General features: G+C 49.5%; 1 protein-coding gene across 3 annotated transcripts in view; it reads right to left on the reverse strand.

Moving 5' to 3' along the window:
• The window catches only part of LOC144768881 (uncharacterized), a 993,034-nt gene that overhangs the window by 166,058 nt on the left and 806,445 nt on the right, over window positions 1–20,531 (reverse strand). For all 3 annotated transcript variants that reach the window (XM_078652892.1, XM_078652890.1, XM_078652891.1), the window contains exon 14: window positions 16,922–17,080. In XM_078652892.1, the coding sequence (XP_078509018.1) occupies window positions 16,922–17,080 (159 nt within the window). The remainder of the gene's footprint in view (window positions 1–16,921; window positions 17,081–20,531) is intronic.

Here is a 20,531-nt window from a genome sequence, read left to right on the forward strand (position 1 = left end):
AGAATATTAGATTTGAATTCTGCTGTAGGCAAAGTCAACTTAAGCAGACTGGCAGCCTTTCTCATAATCAAATGATATGGTTGAATGTCCTTAGAAGGAGTACTAGAACCTGATGGTAACTCCCACTCTGGAGAGAAATCCAGGCTTCCTGCTTCTGCCAAATCTTCAAAAGTATCTTCATCCAACTCACCTTCCTCGAGATCAGATTGTGAGTCCAAAAACCTCCTTTCCTCCAGAAGGCGCTGAGCCTCTCTTCTGGATCTCATCTTGACCCGTTTTGCCCTCGGATCCACCATCGGCTCCGACGGATTCGGAATCGACGTCGGGATCGAATCCGCAGGTTCAGAGGGATGTGTTCTAGGTCGACCCAGAGCTGGCGAAGCCGGAACCGGCGTCGACGGCTTCGGTGGAGCCGGAAAATGCCACGGCGGCGTCGGAGCCGGCATGTAAGGCATAAACGGAGCCGGAGGGTAGGAGTGAGGGACTCCTAAGTTAAACGCCAAAGGACCCATGGGACCCGAAGGTGCACCAGAGGGGTACCACGACCTCGAAAAGACTCCATACATCGCGTTGAGAAACGCAGAAGGGTCCTGGCCTGGGGCAGGAAATGGTGGATGAAAACCTTCAGGCCTGTCCCGAGGAGCGTTCGGATTCGGCTCACCTAAGGGCTCGGAATCCTCATCCTCACGAGGCTCCTCCTCATCTCGGACCGGGGACGGCGCCGGAGATGGATTCGGAGCCGGATTCGGAGTCGGAGACGGAGCCGGAGACGGCGCCCGTGACTCAGAAGGGGAAGCCTCACCTTCAGGTTCTGGATCCGAAACTTCAATGGTCACCACCTTCGAACGAACCTTCGGTGACCTCGACCTCGACCCCGACTCCTTACCAGAACGACGTCGGGACTCATGTCTCCTCTTCTTATGTTTCCTCTTCTTCGAAACATGGTCCGAAGCCGACTTCGAAGACGACCTTCCTCTAGATCTAGACCTGGACCTCGATCTCGACTTCGACCTCGCCCTTCGAGAACGAGACTTCGACGATTTTCCTTTTCCAGCTTTCATTTTAGCCACCAGGAGCTTCGCCTCTCTCTCTCTCAGGGCCTTCGGGTTCATTTTCTTACACGAAGAGCAGTCCTCCACATCATGGTCCGAGCTCAAGCACCAGATGCAGTCGCTGTGTGGGTCGGTAATGGACATCATTTTGCCGCATTCTCTGCAGGGCTTGAAGCCGGTCTTTTTTGAAGACATTGTCGAAGAGACAGGATACAGAGACGCAGAAAATGTTAATAATAAAGACAACAAAGTATCCGTTGGCTACAGAGATTCCCGATAACCGTTAGCGTCTACGACGCGGAAAAAAGGGAACTGATGTCATCACGCCGGCGTGGGCCTATTATAGGCGTCGGTGACGTCAGCGGAGTCGCGAGCGAGGTCGTGTCTCTATGACGTCAGGAGTCCACGTCGGCGCGAGGCTACGAAAAAAGAATTTCCGAATGTTGCTGACGCAAGGGGGTATTCACAAGGTGAGGAATCCACACGGCAGATGTATCTATCAGAACAGTCAATTACACTGCTACTAAATCCTCCATCCAAATATTTATTTATATATATCCACTCATTCTTCAATGTAAATTGCTATATATATATAAGGCATATTTAAATAACGAAGCAAACCACATTCACTGGATGATGTCATCAGTGATGTCATTTGAGATGTCATCAGTGATGTCACTGACCATGTCATGAATGATCTAATATGTGACATCAGCAGTGGATTGCGGGTGCGCAAAATATAGTTAGTACAACTAACTATATAGGAGCAATTTCATTGGTTTTGTATAAGTAAAATGTCCAGCTAACTATAACACCACTAAAACTTATAGTTTTTTTGAGTGAATTTCAAAGGTTTTTTAAAAACTAATTCCTAACTATATAACTCCTGAAACCTATGGTTTTTTCGATAGATAGATAGATAGATAGATATATCTATATCTATCTATCTATATATATATATATTTTGCAAAGTTCCAAACTGATAGTGCTCTCAGTCCGCGAAAACACACACAAAATCTCTGCTGCTCCAAGGGTGTTTATTTAAACTAACAACATGTTTCGGCTGCCGACAGCCTTGATCACGTTAGTGATCATCATAGAGTTCATTGATTGATTTTGACTCTTTTTCCTTTTAATTTGATGGTTTATATTAACATCATCCATAGGAAAAGCTCTTGTATTTGTCCACAAACCGTATGTACTTTCACATGTGCAGACATTCATTATTTTGTCTGCATGTCACTTTGTTTATTTACACGAGCACACCATGGTACACTGATTATTTGGTATCCAGGATTAGGCACATTTGACCTGAATTGTGCAATTGTTTTCACGCATATTTTTGCACCTGTGAACCTCCACCCTGTCCTATAACTGAGGCGAGTTATCTATGTGGAGTTTCCAGTAGTACTGTGCCGTCTGTAAAACTACAAACATGGCGGCACTTTATACTCATTTGTTCACTGTGGTCGCCGGCAAGACCACAAGGTTTCTTATATCCTTTGCACTTGGAATGATTACGAATAGAATTTTGTTTGAGACATGGATACTAATGTCCTTAAAAATTCTAAAATTCTACTTCAATTTTTATTTGTTATTTGAATAGAACATTGTTTATGTAACTTGATGTGGCTTACACAATTCAATGCACAACTTTATTATTTGAATTAAGGCATTGTTTCTCCGTTTAACCTTGTGCAGAGAAAATGTGATTATAAGTCCTGTTTCTATGTTTATTTCACCGACACTTTATTAACTATGGAAACTGTCGACAAACTAACGTGTTCAAGGCTGTCCGCAGCCGAAACATGTTGTTAGTTTAAATAAACACCCTTGGAGCAGCAGAGATTTTGTGTGTGATTTCGCGGACTGAGAGCACTATCAGTTTGGAACTTTGCAACGTAATTTACCGGTTTGCTCGACCGGCATTGGTGCCACATATATATATATATATATATATATATATATCTATGGGGCACATATAATATGGTGTTTCCGGGGTCCCACGCATGGGCGGGAATATTCTAATGCCTATGACTATTGATGAGGATCCCCTGGAAGAGAACTGCTGACATTGCGCGTTCTCTTCAGTGGCGAATAGATCTAACCAAGGCCCTCCCCACAGCTGAAAGAGACCTTGAGCCATGTCCGAGTGCAGACGCCTTTCGCGATCCATCATGCGCCGACGACTGAGTTTGTCCGCCCTGGAGTTCAGAGAACTTGCCAGGTGTTTAACCACCAAGGAAATGCCCTGATGTTCCAGGCATGTCCAGTGGCGCAGAGCCTCCTAACATAAGGTCCACGACCCCACCCTACCCTGTTTGTTGCAGTACCACATAGTGGTGGTGTCCATAAACACCTGCACCACACTTCCCCAGACAGAGGGAAGGAATGTTTTCAGTGCAAGTTAGATCTGATCTGGTCTGATCTCCGCCTCTCCCATGTGGCCACCCCATCCCAGGAGGGACGCATCAGTCACTACTGTGTGCTCCAGGTGGGGGAAGGGAGAGGGATCTACCATCAACCTAATCGCGATTCGTGAACCACCATTACAATTGTGGTGCAGTGCCCTCCGAGATCTGGACGTGATCGAACAGGTTGCCCTGATGCTGTGCCCACTGGAACTTCAGGTTCCACTGCAGAGCCCGCATATGCCATCTGGCATGATTTCCCAACAGGATGCAGGGGCCATCAGGCCCAGTAGCCAGAGGGTCATCCTGACCGAAACCGGGCCTAGAGGCTGACAGATTGGAATCATAGCCTGAATATCTCGGGACTCGCTGCTCGTGAGAAAAAAAACGAAACTGCGTCGAGTCCAGAACCGCTCGATGAAAGGGTGCTTTTGGGAGGGAACCAGGTGCGATTTTAGCACGTTGATGGAGAACCCCAGTAAATGCAGGAGGTCAGCCGTAGTCTGGAGGTGGGACATGACTGAGCAAGCCCGCCTTCAACAACCAGTCGTCGAGATAGGGGAAGACTGGAACCCCTGATCTGCCCAGATAGGCTGCGACCACCGCCATCACTTTCATGAACACCTGAGGTCGCGCTGGTAAGGCCAAAGGGGAGCACAATAAACTGAAAGTGCCCGTGGCCTACCATGTACCGCCGGTGGGCCGGCAGGACGGAGATGTGGAAATAGGTGTCCTGCAAGTCCAACGCTACCATCCAGTCTCAAGAGTCAAGAGCAGATAAGACCTGAGCCAGTGTCAACATCATGAACTTCTCCTTCCGGAGGAAGCGGTTGACCTTCCTGAGGTCCAAGATAGGATGCAGATCCTTGTCCTTCTTGGGTACCAGAAAGTAGTGGGAATAGCAACCACGACCTACTTCTGGCACAGAAACACGCTTGATGGCCCCCTTGGCCAAGAGGGCCGTAACTTCCTCTTGTAGAAGTTGCAGATGATCCTCCAACATGTGGTGGTCCTGGGGTGGCATTGCAGGAGGTGTAGAAGGGGATGGAGTAACCCTTTCGGGCAATTTGCAACACCCATCTGTCCGATGTAATGGTGTGCCAGTGGGGGAGGTGATGGTGAATCTTGCTGCCCACTGGCGTCTGATGGGCCTGAAAGCTCGGGCTGGGAAGCCTTTGAGGCGGATGCTGTGCGGGCGGAGGTGGAATGACTCACCCGCTGGCCCCCTGCCCTGGTTGGGCCCACGTCCACGGCCACCTCTAGGTTGGTTCTGCTGCTTGTGGCTGAACAAACGTGTCAAGCACCCCTTCCGTGGCCAAGAAAGAGACGAAAAGCAGAAGTGGCCGTGCGCGTGGTGGAAAGGCCCAAGAACTTGACCGCAGGCCGGGAGTGCTTAAAGCCTCCAGCGTATGATCTGCTTTGTCACCAAAAAGGCGACGGCCATCAAAGGGCATGTCCATAAGGGAGGTTTTTCCATCCCCAGAAAAGCCAGTGGACCGCAGCCAGGCGTGATGGCGGATCGCCACTGTCGTGGAAATCGCTCTGCCTAGCGAGTCAGTGTTATCCAGTCCACACCGCATAGCGAACTTCGCTGAATCCCTCCCCTCAGCAACATCCTGGGAGAGCAGTGTCCGGGCCTCCTCCGGACACTGAGGCAGCACTCGCGCAACCGTATCCCACACAGAGTGGGAATAACTACCCAAGAGGCATGCGGTGTTCACCAACCGCAGCGCTAAGCTGGCAGATGAAAACAGTTTCTTACCAAACTGCTCCAGCTTCTTGGATTCCCTATCCGGAGAGGCGGTGAGGAATGCGCTCTGGGTAGTAGAGGCCTGGATAACCAGACTCGGAGGGGTGGATAGAAAATCAGGGTCGCCCGGAGCCAGGCAGTGGCGTCAATCCACGTTCCTATTCACAGGAGCCTCTGTGGTGGGCATGGACCAAGTGCCCATAAGAACGTCAGTCAGTGCTTCATTGAACGGCAGCAGAGGCTCTGAAGAGCTTACTGCCGGCTGGAGCACCTCAGTGAGGTTAGTCCTCAGTGCCACCATAGGGAGTTAGAGATCAAGGGCCTTGGTTGCCCAACGCAAAACCACACTATAGGTCGCTCCCTCCTCCGAAGCCACAGAAGGAGAAGACAGGAAGCCAAGGTGAGGCGATTGGTCAAAACCACTGGCATCGCCTAACTCTTCTGCCCAGTCCTGATCAAACTCACACTGCTGTGTGAGAGGGTCCTGAGACCCCTCCCAGTCCTCCCCTTCTTCCATGGCCTGAGAAACAGTTCAAAAAGATGTCACAGGCAGTATCGGGGGAGTGGACGCCAGCGGAGTCGTCAGGTCATCCAGCGAACCCCCTGGGATCCAGGCCTGGATCCAAGGGGGTTCTGCAACGCCTGGACTGAAGTAGTCGTCGGCGCAGAGGCCGCCGGCAGCACAGGGCAAGGACCCCCTGTTGGGGCCGAAGACCCAAAAAGGGCAGCCAAGGCTGCAAGAAAGTCTTGCACCTGGGTCGGAGACGCTCCCGGACAGGGTGGGTAGGCCGGAGGCAACTGCACAGGCTGCGCCGGAGCCGCGGGGCAGTAACGCCCGCTCCCTTAGCCGCTACCGGCAAGGGGAAGTCTGACAGCAATGCCGCTTCGACTTCAAGTGCCTCGACTTACCTGACCCCGAGTGAGAGGACTTGGAATCCGAAGAATGGGGATGGTGGCTTCACGACCGGTCCCTCTAATACCTCCGCGACCTTAAACGGCACGGAGCAGACTGCTGGGCTTCAAGCAACTTTCAGGACCACTCCCGAAAATTCTTCGACGCCAAGGCCCGACAGTCGGAGAACGATCTGGGGTCATGGACAGAGACAACCGTCGTGGGGGTCGGTCACCGACATCATGCGGCGACAGGCTCTGAAGGACTTGAAACCAGGCAATCCTACTCTGCAGACTCAAAAAATGGAGTAAAAAAACTCAGTCAAAAAGTGACTGGGTGTACTTGCTCTTCCCGGATCTGCGCTTGCTGGAGCGGAAAAAGAAAGAACTGATGTTAGCGCGCAAGGGCGGCGTCTAAGTAGCTGCTGCGAAGTCATCCCGTCGACCACGACGCCAACGACGGACGCGAAGCCGCACGACGCCACCTTCCCACGCACAGGGGTAATTCTAAGGTAAGGAATCTAGCCCTAACGTGTTTCTTTCAGAAAGAGTTTTACTAGAAGAGGTTACGGTTTAAACTACACAGGGTTTAAGGGCTTTTTGGCATCAACAAGAGTGGAAATCAGCCTTCAGGCTTTAGTATCCAAGGGAAGCCCGACTGGTGTTTAACGCTTTTCTCTTTAAAATACACATCTCTGCTAGTGCAATAAATGCATTTTTTCTCTTAAGCATCTTGTCTTGGTTCACTGAGCTACAAATCAGGAAAGGAAATAAAGTACATCAAACCAGTGTCAGGAGAAAGGGGATCGGGATGAACAAGTTACTTACCTTCGGTAACGCTTTTTCTGGTAGATACTATATCTGCCTGTGGATTCCTCACCTTGTGAATACCCCCTTGCGTCAGCAACATTCGGTACCCCCTTGCGTCAGCAACATTCGGAAATTCTTTTTTCGTAGCCTCGCGCCGACGTGGACTCCTGACGTCATAGAGACACGACCTCGCTCGCGACTCCGCTGAAGTCACCGACGCCTATAATAGGCCCACGCCGGCGTGATGACATCAGTTCCGCCCTTTTTTCCGTGCCATCGAGGCACACGGACGGACCAATGACAGTAGAAATATACAAGTATACACAGTACACAGTACTCAAGGCAAAACACACAGTGTTAAGCAAAAGCAGGAAAGCAACTGAAACATTTCCTTGACAATAAAATATAAATATATATTACACTACAGTAACTCTGGCATAGAAGAGTGGACAACGGGGAGGCGGGTGGGTCGGTGAGGAATCCACAGGCAGATATAGTATCTACCAGAAAAAGCGTTACCGAAGGTAAGTAACTTGTTCTTCTGATAGATACATCTGCCGTGTGGATTCCTCACCTTGTGAATAGAGTCCCACAGCAGTCCCCACTCCCGGAGGAGGGTGTCCACTCTTCTAAACCAGGAAATCCTGAAGGACAGAGCGCGCAAAATGGCCGTCCCTCCTCACTTCGGAATCCAAGCAGTAATGCTTCGCGAAAGTGTGGAGGGAAGACCAAGTCGCCGCCCTACAAATATCCTCCACAGGCACACCTCTAGCCAATGCTGAGGTTGAAGACTTAGCTCTAGTTGAATGAGCCCTTATACCCTCTGGTGGTTCCTTACCGGCCAAAGAGTAGCAGATCTTTATGCAGAGGACGATCCATCTCGATAAAGTCCTTTTATGGACCGCCCTTCCTTTCTTGCAGCCAGCAAATCCAACGAAGAGCTGGTCTTCCAAGCGAAAGTCCTTGGATCTGTCCAAGTAAAAGGACACCGCCCTCTTAGGGTCCAGACGGTGCAGTCTCTCCTCCTCCTTGGAAGGGTGAGGGGGAGGATAGAAGGTAGGTAGGGTAATGGACTGTCCTAGATGGAAGGGAGTTACCACCTTAGGCAGAAAAGCAGCCCTGGTCCTAAGAACCATTCTATCAACATGAATGGTCAGGAATGGGGGCTTGGAGCTAAGAGCTTGAAGCTCACTAACCCTCCTTGCCGAGGTTATTGCCACCAAGAAGACTGTCTTAAGGGTAAGAAGCCTCATGGGACATTTGTGGAGAGGCTCAAAGGGAGCCCCCATCAAAAAGGTCAATACAAGATTTAAATCCCACTGAGGCACAATGAAAGGTGAAGGAGGGAACATATTAGTAAGACCCTTCAAAAACCTTAAGACCACAGGAGACTTAAAAAGAGAGGGCTGGTCAGGCAAGCAGAGAAAAGCCGACAGCGCCGACAGGTAACCCTTTACCGTGGCAACCGCCAGACCCTGCCGCGCCAAAGAAAGAGCAAATTGTAGAACATTAGACAAATGGGCCCTCAAAGGATCAACAGACCTTTCCCCACACCACGTGACAAATTTCGCCCATCTATAAGAATAGATGGACTTAGTGGAGTCACGCCTGGCTGACAAGATGACATCCACAACGTCAGGCGGGAGGGAAAAGGAATTCAGGTTGCCCCGCTCAATCTCCAGGCATGAAGGTGCAATGTCTGGAGGTGGGGGTGTAAAACCTGCCCCTCCATCAAAGAGAGGAGGTCTGCCCTGAGAGGGAGACGGAGCGGCGGGTGAGAGGAGAGGTGGAGTAGATCTGTATACCACACCCTTCTTGGCCAATCCGGAGCGACCAATATGACTTGGGCCCGGTCTTGGCGAATCTTCCTCAGAACCCGAGGAATCAAGGGTATGGGGGGAAACGCGTAAAGGAGTTGATCTTTCCAACTCAACTGAAACGCGTCCCCCAAGGCTCCTTGCATCGGATACTGGAGACTGCAGAACGACAGGCAGTGCGCATTCTCGCGAGTGGCAAACAGGTCCACCCGAGGAGTCCCCCACATCTGAAAGATGTCGTGAACCACCTCCGGGTGCAGCCTCCACTCGTGGTCGGCAGAGAACTGCCGACTGAGACTGTCTGCACGAACGTTCAGAACACCGGCCAGATGATTTGCCATCAGACAAATCTGATGGTCCTGAACCCAGGACCAGAGACGCAGAGCCTCTCTGCAGAGACACTGCGACCCTACTCCTCCCTGCTTGTTGATGTACCACATCGCAGTCGTGTTGTCCGTCAGGACTTGAACAGACTGACTGCGAAGGGAAGGGAGGAAGGCCTTGAGCGCCAAACGTATCGCCCGCAATTCTAGAAGGTTGATGTGAAGCAACCTTTCCTCTGGAGACCAAAGGCCTTTGACCTCCAGATCCCCCAGATGAGCACCCCACCCGAGAGTGGATGCATCCGTTATCACCGTGGCCACCGATGGGGGAAGTTGAAAAGGCTTTCCTTGGGACAGATTGCCTTCCACGCCCCACCAAGACAGATCCGCTGCAGCTTCTCTGGAGATCCTCACTGACTCCCTGAGGTCTCCGCTGTGCTGATACCACTGCCTGCGGAGACACCACTGGAGCGCCCTCATGTGCCAGCGTGCATGGTTGACCAACAGAATGCATGAAGCCATCAGACCGAGCAGGCGAAGGACCTTCAGGACTGGAACGACCGCTCCATTGTAAAACAAAGGAATCATCTCCCGTATGTCGCGAATCCTTTGAGGGGGAGGGAATGCACGACATACGGTTGTGTCCAGTACCGCACCTATGAACAGGTTGCGCTGGGAGGGCACCAGGTGAGACTTGGGTACATTTATTGAAAAACCCAACCTGTACAACAACTGGGTTGTCTCCCGCAAATGATGGAGCACTCTCTCTGACGACTCCGCTTTGATCAGCCAGTCGTCTAAATAAGGGAATACCGGAATCCCTGACCTTCTGAGATGTGCCGCCACCACTGCCATCACCTTGGTGAAGACTCGAGGCGCAGTAGTAAGTCCAAACGGAAGGACCGCAAACTGGTAGTGCTGCGATCCCACCGTAAAACGGAGATACCTCCTGTGCGACTTCAGGATTGGGATGTGAAAGTAAGCATCCTGCAAGTCGAGTGACACCATCCAGTCTTCTTCTTGCAGCGCTTGAAGAACCTGAGCAAGGGTGAGCATCTTGAATTTCTCCTGTTTCAGATAGAGATTCAAGATCCTGAGATCCAGGATTGGACGAAGCCTGCCATCCTTCTTCGGAATCAGGAAATACCGGGAGTAGCATCCCTGACCCCTTTCCTGCTCTGGGACCACCTCTATCGCACCCTTTCTTATCAGAGTTAAAACTTCCTCTTGCAGAAGAGACAGATGCTCCTCGGAGCAATACCCTTGGCAAGGAGGGAAATTGGGAGGGAATTCCCGAAAGGGAAGGGCATACCCATTTTCTACAAGATTGAGAACCCAAAGATCTGACGTAACCGATTCCCAATCCTGTAGAAAATGGGTAAGCCGGCCCCCAACCGGACCCACATGATCCTGAATGTCGGATCTAGGGCTGCTTCTCAGGGGCAGGAGGGTTGGAGGAAGTGGAGGAGGAAGAGACCTGACGTCCACGAGGACGCACTCTTTGCTTTCCCCTGTAGGACCTGTATAAGGAGTTTTGCTGCTGCTGTTGTTGCTGCTGCTGCTGCTGGCCTTGCCGGAAATTCCGAAAGGCCGGACGGCCAAAACCTCTGAATCTTCTGCCAGTTGAAGCACCTCTCATTTGGAGACCCAGGGATTTAGCAGTCGCCTTGCAATCTTTAAACCTCTCAAGGGCCGCATCAGCCTTCTTCCCAAAAAGGCCTGAACCATCGAAAGGAAGATCTAATAATGTCGCCTGAACATCAGCCGAAAAGTCAGAAGATTTCAACCAGGCAGACCTCCTAGTAGCGACAGCAGTGCCCATAATGCGCGCCACAGAGTCTACAGTATCCAAACCGCTCTGAATGACCTGGCGAGCCGCTGCCTGAGCGTCAGAGATGACTTCCTCAAAATCCTTCCTGCTGTCATCAGGAACTTTTGGAACCAGAACATGTAAAGAGTCCATCAGAGCGTGTAAATATCTCCCCATCAAGCAAGTGGCATTTGATGACTTCAATGCCATACTGGCAGAGGAGAAGGACTTCTTTGCCACCTGATCCTGCTTCTTTGCTTCCTTCTCAAAAGGAACCTGAGGGAAAGCACTAACGTTCTTCTTGGAGCATGCAGCCTGAATGACCAAACTCTCCGGTGAAGGGTGAGAGGTTAAAAAGGCAGGATCATCAGGGGCAACCCTGTATCTTCTGGCTACACTTTTAGAGACAGCTGGAGCAGACAAAGGTTTTTTCCACACCTCCAGAATGGGCTCTGTTAGAGCATCATTGAAAGGAAGAAGAGGTTCCACCACTGAACTCGGAGAATGGAGTACTTCAGTCAGAATATTAGATTTGAATTCTGCTGTAGGCAAAGTCAACTTAAGCAGACTGGCAGCCTTTCTCATAATCAAATGATAGGGTTGAATGTCCTTAGAAGGAGTACTAGAACCTGATGGTAACTCCCACTCTGGAGAGAAATCCAGGCTTCCTGCTTCTGCCAAATCTTCAAAAGTATCTTCATCCAACTCACCCTCCTCGAGGTCAGATTGTGAGTCCAAAAACCTCCTTTCCTCCAGAAGGCGCTGAGCCTCTCTTCTGGATCTCATCTTGACCTGTTTTGCCCTCGGATCCACCATCGGCTCCGACGGATTCGGAATCGACGTCGGGATCGAATCCGCAGGTTCAGAGGGATGTGTTCTAGGTCGACCCGGAGCTGGCGAAGCCGGAACCGGCGTCGACGGCTTCGGTGGAGCCGGAAAATGCCACGGCGGCGTCGGAGCCGGCATGTAAGGCATAAACGGAGCCGGAGGGTAGGAGTGAGGGACTCCTAAGTTAAAAGCCAAAGGACCCATGGGACCCGAAGGTGCACCAGAGGGGTACCACGACCTCGAAAAGACTCCATACATCGCGTTGAGAAACGCAGAAGGGTCCTGGCCTGGGGCAGGAAATGGTGGATGAAAACCTTCAGGCCTGTCCCGAGGAGCATTCGGATTCGGCTCACTTAAGGGCTCGGAACCCTCATCCTCACGAGGCTCCTCCTCATCTCGGACCGGGGACGGCGCCGGAGATGGATTCGGAGCCGGATTCGGAGTCGGAGACGGAGCCGGAGACGGCGCCCGTGACTCAGAAGGGGAAGCCTCACCTTCAGGTTCTGGATCCGAAACTTCAATGGTCACCACCTTCGAACGAACCTTCGGTGACCTCGACCTCGACCCCGACTCCTTACCAGAACGACGTCGGGACTCATGTCTCCTCTTCTTATGTTTCCTCTTCTTTGAAACATGGTCCGAAGCCGACTTCGAAGACGACCTTCCTCTAGATCTAGATCTGGACCTCGATCTCGACTTCGACCTCGCCCTTCGAGAACGAGACTTCGACGATTTTCCTTTTCCAGCTTTCATTTTAGCCACCAGGAGCTTCGCCTCTCTCTCCCTCAGGGCCTTCGGGTTCATTTTCTTACACGAAGAGCAGTCCTCCACATCATGGTCCGAGCTCAAGCACCAGATGCAGTCGCTGTGTGGGTCGGTAATGGACATCATTTTGCCGCATTCTCTGCAAGGCTTGAAGCCGGTCTTTTTTGAAGACATTGTCGAAGAGACAGGATACAGAGACGCAGAAAATGTTAATAATAAAGACAACAAAGTATCCGTTGGCTACAGAGATTCCCGATAACCGTTAGCGTCGACGACGCGGAAAAAAGGGAACTGATGTCATCACGCCGGCGTGGGCCTATTATAGGCGTCGGTGACGTCAGCGGAGTCGCGAGCGAGGTCGTGTCTCTATGACGTCAGGAGTCCACGTCGGCGCGAGGCTACGAAAAAAGAATTTCCGAATGTTGCTGACGCAAGGGGGTACCGAATGTTGCTGACGCAAGGGGGTATTCACAAGGTGAGGAATCCACACGGCAGATGTATCTATCAGAAAAATGGCTCACACACGCGAGGCAGTGACTACGGCAATCTGTTCCCTTTTCCTAGTGTGGGAGACATAGGAGCAAAAAGGTTGCAGATCACTGAGCAAGATTAACCAAATGCTTTATTAGAGTTAAAAAAAATTCCAACACAAGATTTATTGCAGGCTAATAAAACTCAATAGCATAATGTGCATTGTAGGAGAGTGGGGTCTGCAATCTTATTGTCACCCCAGATTTTTGCTTCACTGGTTTACGACTTTCCCTGGCTGTGGGCCTGCTAATCAGACCCACAGCCTAGCTGTTCTCTCTCTAAATTGACATCCATGTACTTTAGGTGCATTTACCAATTGGTACTGGGCCACCTTATCAGTCCCTGTACAGTGTACCTTAGGTACCCAGGGCATAGGTGTACCCAAGGCCTACCAGGGGTTGAAGCATGTATTCTGCCACCCCTGGCTGGCCATCTCAACAGACACAACTGGCTGGTAAGACAGCTGGGGCAAGGTGGTGTGATCACCCTTTGCTGTAGATATAGTATACCTATATCTAACCCCAAAATGGACACATATATTCCTATCAGTCATTCCTATGGCAGGCCTTATCAATCCTAAAGGCAGAGTGCTTAGAATTATGTGAGATGGTGCTCTAGCATGAGCTGAGCCTGTCTGCAGCTTGCGGAACCAAGTCCTTATAGCTGTTCCATGATAACGCTATACCATATACTCTTAAGTGCATTATAATCCTCGCGGTTGAATGCTAACTCTGGTATAACATTATCAAAACATGTCGAGTTAGGTGTCATACGAATTGGAATACTACCCCCTCGCCAATTATGGCGACGGGTGTAGCATTCCACCCTTCTAGAGGGACACGACATGTATGTAACTGTGAACCCCGGTTAAAGTTAAACAGAGCCTCAGCATCACAAAATGGATGCTGCCACCACAGACACAAGTCTGACCTCCTGCTGCTGGGAGTCCTTCCAGCGAGGGAGGCCTGGACAAAGGGTTTCCTGCCTTGGGAGGTGCTAGCACCACCCCAGACAGGATTTGTGTATTGAGGTAGGGAGGCCTGAAAGGAATGAGACATGCCTGGGGCACACAAGGTGCCCTGTGCATACACCTGTTCAAACCAGTTGCTGGGGCACTCCAGCCCCAGTTCTGGTGCGAAACCGGACAAAGGATAGGGGTGTAACCACCCCCCTTCCTGGTCCCACCCATGGGAGGGACCTAGTCACCAGTACAGCCCCCTTTAGGAGAATAAAGGTAGGAGCTGGTCCCATTCCAAATTAGATTCATCCCGACAACTTTACAAGAAGAAACTCTGGACTTCGACGTTCTGCTCCACAGAAGACTGAAGAATCTCTCTTGTGGGCAAGGAGTGTCCACCCTGCAACTGCAGGCACCATCAAGCGTCTTAGCGGTCCACTTTGTCGTCCTTCCTGCCGGATCCAGACTTCAGAGCCGGACGAGACCCGGACTCCCAGACCTCTCCAACCTCTACCTACATCTGCAGCACAGCTGAGACCCGTGGGTGCGACGAGACGTGGGACCGGCCATCTTGAAGACTGCACTTCGCTTCCAGCACGACTTCTGAGGCATCCTCGAGAAAGTGCTTTGGGGATTGAGAAGCCCCAGCCCCGAGCAGCTCCTGCACCAAAGATCAGCCCTCCAGCATCCACGAGATCTGCGTGGGGCCGTTTTGCTTGTATGCTGCTCGACGCGTTGTCTGGTCACTTGCCGGCTGGCTAGTGACCTCCTAGACTACGATCCCAGAAATCTACACTGCTGGTCTGGTTGCTCCAGACTGGCCCTTGCTCCCTTCCAAAAGAGGAGCACCCTGGACCCTCCGGGTCCACTCCAGACGCCGTTTCCACTCACCGTGTGGGTTGCCTTTGCCAAGGCCTGTTGATTCCAAATCCGGATCCGACACCGCCGACAGCGAGAGCCTGCGTGGGACAGCTCGTGCCTCCATCCTGGTCGTCGAAGACACCTCCTGGTCCACGTGGCTGCAGAGACAAGCGTCCACTCTTAACCTGATCGCGACGACAGCATCTGGTTCCCTCCTGGTTCCACACCGGTCACTGGCTAGTGACGTTGAACACTGTCCCCTCTGCCTTTAGGTCCTTCTTCCTCGTTCCACCCGTGGATCGCACCGGACATCTTCCTCCTGGTCGCCTGCAGCATCTGGCTCCATTGACTTCAACGCGGTAACCAGACACTTTCACACCTATGCACCCGCAGCCCGTGGGTGAGGTAACGAGAGCATTTCGGTGCTCAAGGGTAGATTGACTCTCCTATTGTCCAGATATCCAGTCGTTTCAGTGCTAACTAGTCGGAACTGTCTGTTACTTACCTTTTCGTAATTTGTTCTGCCCATTGACTGTTCCGCATCCCACGTGTGAGTTCACACTCTGCACACGCGTCCCGTGGGCCTCCTGATACTTAACTAAGGTTAGGGTAGTCCCAGCGAACCTACAGCCTCTGGGCATCTTCATTTTCTAAATGGTTCTACTTATACCATTTACTTAGTATATGGTTTGCCGTGCCCCTAGGGCACCATTGTAATTTTGTGCAACTTATCGTATTTTTCCTAAGAGATTGTCATGTGCTTAGCCCACTGATCTCAAAGAGTACAGAGGCGTTTGTTATTAATAAATATACTGTTTATTTTTATAACAACCTGTGTGGTGTCCTTTTATCTGGTATTCAAGGGGTTATATGTGGTAAAACAGCTGGCTTCACATGCCAAAAGAGTTTAGCCTAAGACTGATTTGTCAATGCTACCATTAGGATAGCTGGTCTATAAGGTTGACTTACAACCAATCACCATAAGGTTTTTTTTGACTGATACAAGGTGATCACTAGAACTAGTGAGCATCATATATCAGGCCAACTTCTCACATGCATGACCTACAAAGTCTCCCCTTAACAGAAAAACAAGTTGCTTACCTCCAACAATGATTCCTTAACATTGGTCTCCTTTTCCAAAACAGTGCACATCTGAAAATATATCATGTGACTGACTCATCATCAAGGCCCGCTACATTAGCCCCAGAAAATAATCTTGTTATAGACCGAGGTAGTAACTATAGCAGCTGATGGGGTGCACAAAATATTGGCTTCATACAAGTGGGAGTTGCAGGAGTCTGTAGTCTCAAACCAACCTCACCTTTAATGAGCACATAGCCAAAGTAACAGTCTTCTAGTACAGAGACTTTACAATGGAGAAACAAACCACTAATACCAGAAAGCAACTTCAGTACTGCTGTTAAAGTCCTTATACTGTTGTATGGGGATAGTGCCAATGTCTTACTCAATGCCCCCAAATTAGCCCCCAAACTCTATAATGGCCCCTCTTAAGGACCTTGCGCACACTGTGGCACACCTCATTCAAGGGCCAGAAGACACATGACAAACTCAACCCTAATCTACTACCCTTGCCAGAGTGCACCATATTTAAAACCAGCATTTCTACCAACAAAGCCATGGCTATCCAGCACCCTTTTGTACCTAGATAACAAGTTCACCAACCTTTGGTGCCTGTGGACACATTCACGGTCACAACACCATCAGACTTGAGATAAAGTACAAATAAAATCCCTAGTCAACAGGTATTCTCTATATGTACACTGATAATTTGGAAAGATATTAAAGTATCTATCAGCAACGTCACAACTATAGTCATATTTCAGAAATTCCAAAACTCTTTAAATGTACTACATCACTACGAAGTAACAATACAACTCTAATTGGACAATTCAGTTAAATCTCTAATTGTTCATCAATTGCACTCATACCTTTAACACTCTACAGCTCTGGACAGCCATTGAGCAAGGTCTGCTCTTTACAACACACTAGTTTACGTATCTATGATTATTCTGTGGTAGTGGAAGGCAAGCAGTATATTAGGCTAGAAAACGATAGACGTGAAAAGATAGAAAATATAATTTTGCAGTCATTACCTCGATGGTCTCCGTCGGGGATAGCCGCGGTAAGGGGAGTCTCGCCGTCGATTCCTCAAAGGAGACCGGCTGCGTGGGCGACGGCTTCGACCAGAATCCCGATCTCTGTCTCGTTCCCGGTCTCGGTCTCTTTCTCTGTCGCGCTCCCTGTCACGGTCTCTGAAATACAAGAAAGCATTTCAAACATGTCAGAACAAATTGAGAATATTTAAACAAAACAGCGCAACTTAAGAGCATGTTTGGGGCCTTTACTTTACAGTCATGGAAAAAGGGGGTAGTGGGTGGAGCATGGGAGGGTTTGCTAGATGAGTTTATTATTATATATATATGTGTGCAAATAAATACAAATGCACATGAGCAGTGTAAAATGCCATTTAACATTGTTGAGTATCATGATGGGCTGTAATGAGAGACGAAGTCTTGAATGAGTCATCAAGCCCCTTTATCAATAATGGAAACCCATAGTATACTAGACTTTGTGCATTCACATGCAAGGTTTATGTCAAGGAGTGTTCATATCCATTTGTTTGAAAAAAAAAAAAAAAAACATTTAAAACCAAAGAGCAAAGTATTAAATATATCACACTGAAAAGGCCCTGTGGGTGTTATTTTCATGAAATGAGACTGGAAATATGTGTCATGTCAGTTTCGCTAAACAATGATCAAATTAAATTTGACCTTTGAACTTTACTAATGTGTGAATGTATGTTTATTATTCTTGTTTTAAATAGGTGTTATTGGTCCAGATTTACAAAAGTTAATATTTAATTCACTATACATCAACAAGCATTTACAATGCAACGGTCTTGCCTTTGCAAAAGTTGGAGCTTTTGGCATTGTAAATGACAACATTTTTATTTATGTGTTGGTTTTGAAAACAGATAAATAAATGGCATTGTCATTTACAATGCCAATAGCTTAATCTCTCGCAAATACGAGATCTATTGCATTTGCACCCACACACACAGCCACCCACACAGAGCCACCCCCCCACACAGAGCCACACCCCCACACAGAGCCACACCCCCACACAGAGCCACACCCCCACATACACACACACACCGCCACATACACACACACACCGCCACATACACACACACACCGCCACATACACACACACACCGCCACATACACACACACACACACCGCCACATACACACACACACCGCCACATACACACAGAGCCACATACACACAGAGCCACACACACCAGTCAATAACCCCAATCTTAACCAATTCAGACATCACTCTAGGGATGCAACTAGACAGATACCGACGGTAGCAAGAGAGTGAATGCAAACGCTTAAGTTGCATGTTTGACCATCAAGGGATCATTCTCTTCGATCAACTAAAATCTGATTACAGTCTTGATGAGGCCAATCGTAACCAACACCTTCAAGTTCGACATTGGGTGATGCAGCCATCTATTAGGTTGTTTGCTGAAGGCCCCTCACACCATCCTCAAGAAAGCCGACAAACGCCTCCTCACTGAGTTATACACCTTGCTTGGTCAAGGGGGGGGGACATGCACTAGAACCATGGGGCAGTTGAGATGGGAGGCCGAATTGCGAAGGTCGCTTTCTGATGCCGAATGGGAGGGCATCTTTTATCGAACCCGGCTTACAGCACATAATATGTCTAACACAGACGGCTTATAAGATAATGTCCTACTGGTATTTGCGCCCAAAGTGGCTCCGTGCCTAGAACGCTGGGCACACCAAGGAATGTTGGAGGGGTTGTGAAGGGACGGGCACGCAACCACACCTTCTATGGCATTGCTGAAAGCTCACCGTTTTTGGGAACGTATTCTTAATGACACTGATCGTGCTTTTGACACTTCAATATTTAGACTCCCTGCCTATACTATTGTAGGCCTGCTCAATCATCAGACATTCCCACTTCGATTACGGAGGGCCAAACAAATGGTGCTTGCACTAGGAGTGGCACACCAGGTCATTCTCAACCTTTGGGGCAAGGACAAGAATTCGGAATGCTCAGTCTGGCTACACATGCCATGGTTTATACTGGGTATGGAAAAACTGTCCCTAACCTTAGAACAGAAGAGCGACACCTACACTCAACAGGCACCTTTTATCTGGATCCTCTCATCTGAATTTAACAAACGGACATACACAACCTATCTCAAACTACTCTGATTGCTCAATCCACCAGAACCCTCTCAGGTAGACAACCCTAAGCAGACCTCTTGATTTCCATGCTTCATGCCATTCAAACCTCTGCCACAGCACTTCTATATGACCAACCACTTAGTTGTACCCTCTGAGGGAATATGGGAGGAGAGTGGGGGTTGATTTCTATTTCGTATTGTTAAATTGCCTCAGCAACACTGCCTGCCCCACGGTTATAGGCAACAAGCTGTATAAACACTGACTCATGTTTGCTGATCGCTGCCGACCCCATGGAGTTGTAGACATTCAGCTGTGTATTAACAAATTGCACTATGACAAAGTAAATAAACAGAATGGATACATAAATAGACAGTAAACAGGTTTGACTATTTCCTGACATACGTGTGCTGGCTCGTCAGAGGAGAAAGAAACTACAAGTGATTTGCAAAAATCTCTTGGAGCTGGGTATAAAGGCAACAATGGTGGTGTGGAATCCAGCAACACTAAGAGTCAGGCACAAAGATAAAAACCTATGTGTTTTTAAGCGTGGGAGCAGTCCAGTTGTACCCTGAAAGACTAAAAGCAACCCAATGGGAAGTACGAAGCTAATGGTGGCAATATTTTGAGACTTGTGCTCCACTGTATGCCACCTGATGCTCTCTTGTTGCCACATTCATAGCTACAAGGGTGTAGGTGACTGGATGCTTTAATGTCTATTGAAAGAGAAGTGTAGAACATGAGGTGATCAACCCTCCCTAAAAATTCCTTTTAGCACTTTCACTTAAAAACCCTTTTCTGCATTGTATAAATGTGTTTCCTCCATTTACCCTCCCTTTTTGGGATTTTGTCCCATCTTCAGTGTATTTAGTGTGCTCTTTCAACTCTGGTATTATTATATAACAGGAAAAGAGGTCTGTAAATAGAGTCACTGGATTCTGTTCTGTTCAGTGTTTTACACTGTTTCTATTCAAGCATTAAATATCTAAATAAGTACTGACATCTCAGAAAAAGACTTTAGAACATCTTGGATTACCTTCTAAAGACCTCCCTACTGCCGTCTACGAGCTCAGACCCCATGGGGCTGCCGCTTTCAGCGCCAAGGATCGGAGGGCTGTTGCCGGGACGGACGATGCCGCCCGGCTCTATGTTGCTGCCCACCGAGGCCGAGCGCGTCTGGCTCAGCGGGTGAGGGTGCCCACCCCCTCTTCGGAGCTGGAAGTGGACCGTGGCCCGGATGGGCTGCAGAAAGCAGGCGGTTGCTGTTGGGAGGGGGGGAGCCGGTGCTGCTGCGCTGCCTCATCCTCTGGGGCTGCTGAGGGGCCAGAGGACATGACATCAACCGAGCGTGGCGGGGGCGGGACACGCTTCATGCCTAATGCCCCGGGGGCTGCCGAGGTGTTAAAGATAAACATGTCGTCTGCGGAAGAAGGGGTGGGATTAGATTCAGAAATACGCTGCACAACGTTTCCAAAACGTTTCCT

Source organism: Lissotriton helveticus, chromosome 7 (assembly GCF_964261635.1).
Source record: "Lissotriton helveticus chromosome 7, aLisHel1.1, whole genome shotgun sequence".
NCBI lineage: Eukaryota > Metazoa > Chordata > Amphibia > Caudata > Salamandridae > Lissotriton > Lissotriton helveticus.